The 7103-nt window shown below is 28.3% G+C and overlaps 1 protein-coding gene across 2 annotated transcripts; it reads right to left on the bottom strand.

The window, feature by feature from the left end:
- Window positions 1-1205: 1205 nt before the first annotated feature.
- Window positions 1206-5102, bottom strand: LOC120083860. Of its 2 annotated transcripts, XM_039039759.1 has the most exons (7): window positions 4380-5093; window positions 4183-4269; window positions 3888-4100; window positions 3460-3624; window positions 3320-3373; window positions 3046-3192; window positions 1206-1873 (listed from the first exon to the last, which is right to left on the bottom strand). In XM_039039759.1, the coding sequence occupies exons 1-7, from the start codon at window positions 4599-4601 to the stop codon at window positions 1496-1498; spliced, it is 1266 nt and encodes a 421-aa protein (XP_038895687.1). In that variant the 5' UTR covers window positions 4602-5093; the 3' UTR covers window positions 1206-1495. The 2 variants fall into 2 exon arrangements, with proteins under 2 accessions (XP_038895687.1, XP_038895688.1); XM_039039760.1 differs by lacking the exon at window positions 3320-3373 and having other exon boundaries at window positions 4380-5102.
- Between the last annotated feature and the right edge of the window lie 2001 nt (window positions 5103-7103).

Genomic DNA, 7103 nt, shown 5'->3' with positions numbered 1-7103 from the left:
AAATGGACAATTATAATTTGCATGGATAATTCTTAAAGAAATCTTAATTTAGAGTATAAATTAATTTGCTTATGTAAGTTTAGAGGTCTAATGATAAAACCATAAGTTTCACACGATATTTGTCTAAATAAAATATAATTGATTGTTCAAGCTGATACACTTATAAAAGTTTAGAGTCCAAATAGATTTAATTATTAATTTAGGATTTAAATTAATATAACCTTTAAAATTTAGGGATAAAAAGTTGGTATTTGCACTTAATTTTTTAATCATCAACACAAACCCATTATATTTGTTAGATTATGAATGAGTTCTTTACGATCTACATCATATATACAGATTAATTTGTATATAAGTGAGTTAGGTTTGGTTGGGACCAATATGGGTGATTTGATTGCTTTTTCTTTATTTCCTTAAGTAGTTTCTCTAGACTTCAAATGTAGCCTAATTTAGTGATGATTAAGACATTTTAATCTTTCTTAAAAAGGATAAGATATATATTGTAACTATTATATTCTTTTACACTTTGTTCTCTTTTAAGCCATTTGAACTTATATAGACAAGTAAAAGTTTTTTTTTTTTTTTTAATGTAATCTTTGGTAAAAATCTTAGATAGTGATTTTTTTATATTAAAAGGTATTTGAGAAATCTTAAACTAGATATAAGCACTAAATACATTGTTAGATAAAACATTAATAGTCTGTTTAGAATCACTTGTGAAAACATGATTTTTAAACAAAATAAATGATTAGTTTTTATTCATTAATTAAGATCGATTCTTTTATAAAAAGAAAAAAAAAATGGATGACCTAAAATCATTCAATAACTACACTTTTAAAATATACTGATTCTTTCAAAGGTACTTCAGAATTTTAGTTTTATTTTAATTCTAATTTTTGGAGAACATTAATTTATACTCTAAGGAGTGTATCAATTTAAACTAAACTAATAATTATATAAATTTAAACCTCGAATTTTTGTAAGGATTAAATTTAAACCTCGAATTTTTGTAAGGATTGATATTTGTTCTAATTTTTTTTTTTTCATAAGTTATTATTTTAGACACACTAATATTCTGATTTAAATGCTTATACATAATTCTTTAAAAACAACATACATGAAAGTGTTTTATTTAAAAGCACTTTTTTTCAAAGATATGTCAAACATCCACAAAGGATTAGAAGAGGGAAGCAAGGGAGTATAAGTGAGCACAACCTTTCTAATTCTTTGTATTCTTCCATAATTACAAAAATTTCATCCTCTATATAAACTAATATTATAAAATCTAAAAAAAAAAAAGAAAGAAAGAAAAAGAAAAAGCCAAAGGCCAAAGGCCAAAAAGCAAAACCAAACCATACCTCAAGCTGGCCTAGGACAAAAAAATAAAGTTCAAAAAAAAAAAATCATTAAATTACATTATATCCCTAAAACATTTTCAAAACATTAATAATAATAATAATAATAATAATAATGATAATAAAAGAAAGAAATAATTCTAAGGGCATTTGACATTTCTACCAGGTCCTCCATAGTAAAAATAAGTGCCCCAAACATTATTGTTGGCTTGTCTAATATCATAACAATCAGAATGGTCAGCCAAGAGATGAAGATTTGTAAGAGGAAGCAAATTGTTATCCCAATCAACCACTTGCAAATTCCTGAAATAAGAAGCTTTCCCAAACCCTTCTTCAGCAAAATGACCGCTCCCCATTTGAGTGCCTGTATGAAACCCTGAGGATCTGCTGTTCACTATTTCTCCTCCAAATTGTACCATGCTAGCATGGCTTCTCAAATGGCTGAACAAAAACGCTGGCCAATATCCAACTAGCAAACCCGACCCATATTCCAACCACCAATGTCCATGCTTCGGGTCCTGTATGTTTCGTATACGTATGTTCATAATTAATGAACTGATCAAACTTTGCTTAGAGCTCATTTCGTAATGTTTTCTTTTTTTCGGTCTATCTTGTTTTTACTTTTTTAATAAGAAACTTAAGGATTATTTGGTTAACTATTGTTTTTGTTTCTTAAAATTGTTTAGTAGTCTCTGAACTTTTAAAGGTTGTGTTTTGATGGTTACAAAGTGTTGAGTACATCCCTAAGCTTTTAAAGTACCTCATAAATTCCTTAAGTTTTAATTTTATGTTTAATATCAGTCTTCAATTTTATGAGACTATGACTTTTCATTTTTATGTTTAGGTAAATTTTATAAAATTTTATATATAATAGAAAATTATTCAATATGAAATTGAATGTATAAGTATCAAGTAATACTCTTTTTCTATTATTGTTTAAAAGTTTAAGAAACTCTATTAAATATTTTTTAGAGATAAGAGTAAGCTTATAATTTGAGCTTTTAAATATTTTACTAACGTAACCAATTATTATGTAAAATATTGATTTTCTTTTATTTAAAATTTGGGATAACGAAAAACCCAACGACAGAACACATTTTTTTGAAAAAAAAAATTAATACCAAAAGGAAAAAAATGAGAATTTTATCAATTTTTTAAATTAAAAAATTGCTTATACTTATGTACGGGTAAGTACTTAATCATAAATTGCCACGTTAGAATTATTTTTTAAAAAAAGATATTAAATTTCTTTTCCATTTAATAGGATAAATAGAGATGGACGCAACCTAAGTATTATTTTTTTTTTTTTAATAATTTATAATATATTATTGGATGAAGATTCAAAATATTGATTTCTTCGATCAGTAATATATATCTCATGTTAACTAGTTAAATTATATTTATATTGATTCCTCCAAATTCTTTAAAAATAAATAATGAAAGACAATAAAGAACGTAGTTTATTTTAAGATACTTGTAGTTGTATGCATATGTTAAGATCAATGTTTGATTTTTCAAAAAAGGAAAAAGAAAAAAAAAATCGAATATTTGACTTCCACCTCTTTTGTACAAATTAAAATTAAAAATAAGAAAAATAAAAAGTGCAAGTCCATACTTTCTTTTTTTTTCTACCAAAAAAATAATTTTTTAATATTCTTTTTTCAGAAGAGGAAACAGTAAATAAACTTACCTTCCAAACCATTAAACCAATATCGAATTGCTTCCCACTATAAGAAGAGATGGGGGAAATTGCTGCTCCAATGGCGATTCTATTATTGGTCTGAACGAATCCAGAACATAGTAAATTGTAACACCCAGTCGCTTGATAAGCATCAGTCTGCCCCAAAAAAAAAAATTAAAATTAAAATTCATTAATCTGTCTCTCTGTTCTTCAAATTCTGCAGACTGCAACCCCCCCCCCCCCCCCCCAAAAAAAAAAAAAAAAAAAAAAACATGAAACTCACTGTCCAATACGTAAAGAACCTAGGATTGTTGTCTCCATACAGTTCAGGACTAACCTGAACCAAAAAAGAAAAAAAAAAAACAAGATTAAACCACAAAAATTACAAACCCAAAATAATAGTTTCAGATCAAAATAACTTACCTGCCATCCAGCTTCAATGGTGTTCAAATCATTCCCAAATGAGCCTGAAATTACCCATATTTGTGATAAGCTAAATTCATATTGATCTGTTACACGTGGTGCCCATATGTTTAAACTCGCCTTTGCTCCATAATATTGTTCTCCATTCACAAATACCACAGCATGCTGCAATCATTATTCAATACTCTCTTAATTAAGGGAGCAAACTATATGGAAAAACATTTTTCCATATCAAATAATCACCATAGAAAACATATCAAACATATCAAAATTGCAGTAACAGAAATGAAAATCAATTAAATTAATATTAATTGGGGAGGAAATAATATTGCTTGAGATTTCAACACAAAATGTCCTAAACCTCCACCCAAAAATTTAAATTTAATATTATATGATCTAAGACAGATTATTGGGTTTTGAATCCTAACCTCATGGCCATTGCCGGAAGAGTCTCTTCTCACACGTCTAATGGGTTTTCTTCCAAATCTTCGAAAAGAACTTGCTCTGAAAATGTCTCTCTCTGTTGTTCTTCTTATTGGAATTGTTCCTTCAGGGCAGAAATCGCCTGAAGCTGACCATAATTGGAAATTTTCTGCTACTTCTTCTTTGGAGTTATTCCCTCTTGGCCTCTCAGGTGGTTCCTGTTCATCCCATTTTTTTCAATTAAATTCATAAATTTCACCCACAAAAGAAAGAAAAAGGAGGAAATTTTGGTTAATTTACCAATGGAGTGTGGCCTTTGAGCTCAGGATGGTCAAAAGCAGGTTGAAGATGAGAAAGAACACAGTCTATAACATCACCATCTGAACTCTGCTTTCAACAATACAAACAAGAAAAACACAACCCAATTTGTTAAATTTTACAGAACAATCAAAAAAGAAAAAAAGTTCCCTTTTTTTATTTTATTTTTTTTCCTTTACCCGAATTGTCTTGATTGGAGGCTTGTTGATTTTGCGTAAATAATTTCTGATGTGCTTGAGTTTCTTCAGCTCTTTGGCTGGATGGAAAAAAGTTTGGTTTTTTGGTGGGATTTGATGGGAAATGGAAGATGAGAAAACAGAGGAGAAAGAAGTAAGAAAAACCAGAAGGAAAACAACAAAACAAGAACAAGAACAAGAAGAAGAAGAAGAAGAAGAAGCCATTTGGTTGGAATGTTTTTCGGGGAAGTCGTTTGTTTTACTGTAATGATGTGAGATTTGTAAGTATTGAGGTTGTCTGGTTGTAAATGGATGAAGAGAGAAGAATAAAAAGAAAAGAAATCACATAGGATTATAAATTTATAACTTCATTTCTCTCTAATAATCTCAAATACTCGGTTACAAAAACCCAAACTTTTCTTTTGTTTTCTTCTTCTTCTTCCCTGCTTCACCATTCCCAACATATAATATAAAAAAAAAATCTCTCTCTCTCTCTCTCTCTTTCTTTCTAAGGGTTTGTCTTTCTAAAATATTTCAGGATTGAGCTTTAAAATAGACCCATTTTAACTTGACATGTACTTTTTAATATCAAGCAGTCAAAACTTCAAACAAACACACACAAAAAAAAAAAAAAAGACTGTGCTGCAAATTCAATTTCTTACTAAAGATGAAAGAGAAGGAAGATAGAAAGAGGGATTCAAACTTTAGACAGTACAGTGGTGCTGCAGACAGTTAGGATTTGGGTGGAATGGCAACCACAATGGGAAATTGGAACAATCTTTTGAATTCCAAGAGAAACTGAAAAAGCAAAAAATCACATTCAAATCTTATATTGGAAATTCTGTTTTTTCTCCATTTTTCAGTAAAAAAAAATTGTTAAATTATAAAACATACACACCCTTTTATTCAAAAGTTACAATCATAAACGTTTTAAAACTATCATTAGAATAGAATTTTGAAGAAAATTAAAACCGTGAAACAATGTGACAGTAACCTAGAATGGTGTGATATCGATTTTTTTATTTTAAGTCACCTCCACACCATTTTAGATCTTAATTTCGTTTGTTAAAGTGCAAAATGAATAATGTAGTTTTAAAAGGTATATAGATTTTATATATATATATATATATATAATATATATAATANATAATAAATGGTGAAATTTGGGGGTAAAAAAATAGGAAACTTTGTTTGGTTTTGTTTTTCTTTTTTCTACTCAAGTTTAATGAAGGTTTCTTATTATAGATGAAATGACTTTAATTAATCAACCTCCAAATATGTGTCTCTGACATGATTTTTCCTAAAATATCAATTGAAAATTACTGGGGTGATTTGATGTTATTACTTGAATTTGAACCAACAGCTATATGTGAAAATGATTGTGCTTTAAGACACTCACCTGCACCAACTGGCCAAACCACTCCATTTCCATTCAATGCCTTTTTCTGCAGTTTCAGTACATTAATGTTGTGTCCTTCTCTCTTTCATGGGCGTTAACTCTTAAAATTTTGATCAACTTTCAACTATTGATACACTTAAATTTATGGTAATTCTTGTTTGGTAATTTTGTTTTTCAGTTTTTTACAATAATTTACATTTTTTTAAGTATAAGATTTGAATCTGGCCAAATTTCAAATTTCAAAAACTATATTTTTTAGTTTTTAAAATTTGATTTGATTTTTTAAAATATTAATAAAAAGTGATAACAAATTAAGAAAATTGGAGATAAAAGGGAGTATTTATAGCCACTGGTTCTAAATTATTGGATTGATTAGTTATTTGACATGATACTAGAGAAGAAAGTCTCGTTTTCGAACTCTTGTGAATATCATTTTCTTCCCAATTAATATTGATTTATACTTGTTATCTCCTTTGCCAATTTCTAAGCCTAGAATGAGAAATAGTACTCAAGTATTGATACATATAAAGGTTGTTTGGAGCCCTGAGTTGACATATGAAATATAGAGTTCATATATTTGTGGAGTTCATATGTCTGTGTTTGGGGTGCAGAGTTATTTGGTGTGAGTTCATATGTTTGTGTTTGGGGTGCATAGTTCATATATCTGAGGTATCTGGTGCAGTTCTTTGAACTCTAAATAATCTGCTTCTATGATGCTTTTTTTTTTTAAAAAAAATTGTTCAGTAATTCTACCTATCTTTGTATTGAATAAAATAAAGATTACAATTCTTTTCTTTCAATTTTTGAAGTTTTTCTTTTTATTTATTTATTTATTTATTTATTTCTTTCTTTAGGTAATGAATAACAATTAAAGTTTTTTGTACGGATGACCTCTTTTCGGGAGGCCAAATGAAAAAATTGTACTTTTTAAAAATTGAATGAAAAGTGAGCTTCTGCGTACGTCAGCATCCTGTGAATTTACCCATTTGATCCTGAAAAGCCATTCGCGCGCTATGATTCATAAGTTTTCTTGATACTTGATCATCGATCCTCAATGCTCGATGATTGATACTCTACGATCTATGCTCTATGCTATATACTAGCTACATGCTATTCGATCTTTGATCCTTGATACTTCATACTTGATCCTCGATTCTTGATATTCTACGCTTTATATTGTATGCTTTATACTCGATTCAGAAGTTCACTTGATACTCAATGTCTAATGCTCTATACTTTATGTTTAATGCAAAGAAACACAAAAAAGAAAAAGAAAAAAAAGAAATGCAAAAGAAAAGAACAAAAGTAAAAAACAGAAGAAAAATTTA

Source organism: Benincasa hispida, chromosome 8 (genome assembly GCF_009727055.1).
Source record: "Benincasa hispida cultivar B227 chromosome 8, ASM972705v1, whole genome shotgun sequence".
NCBI lineage: Eukaryota > Viridiplantae > Streptophyta > Magnoliopsida > Cucurbitales > Cucurbitaceae > Benincasa > Benincasa hispida.
The sequence above is the reverse complement of the archived record's forward strand: the minus strand, read 5'-3'. Positions and strand labels throughout refer to the sequence as shown.

What these genes read in the sequence shown, in the direction of transcription:
- LOC120083860 (XM_039039759.1), bottom strand. Translation starts at nt 4,601, where the DNA reads ATGGCTTCTTCTTCTTCTTCTTCTTCTTGTTCTTGTTCTTGTTTTGTT. An exon ending in CTTCCGGCAATGGCCATGAG is followed by an intron (nt 3,625 to 3,887) that starts GTTAGGATTCAA and finishes TAATGATTGCAG; the next exon opens with CATGCTGTGGTATTTGTGAA. An exon ending in GGTTCTTTACGTATTGGACA is followed by an intron (nt 3,193 to 3,319) that starts GTGAGTTTCATG and finishes TTTTTGGGGCAG; the next exon opens with ACTGATGCTTATCAAGCGAC.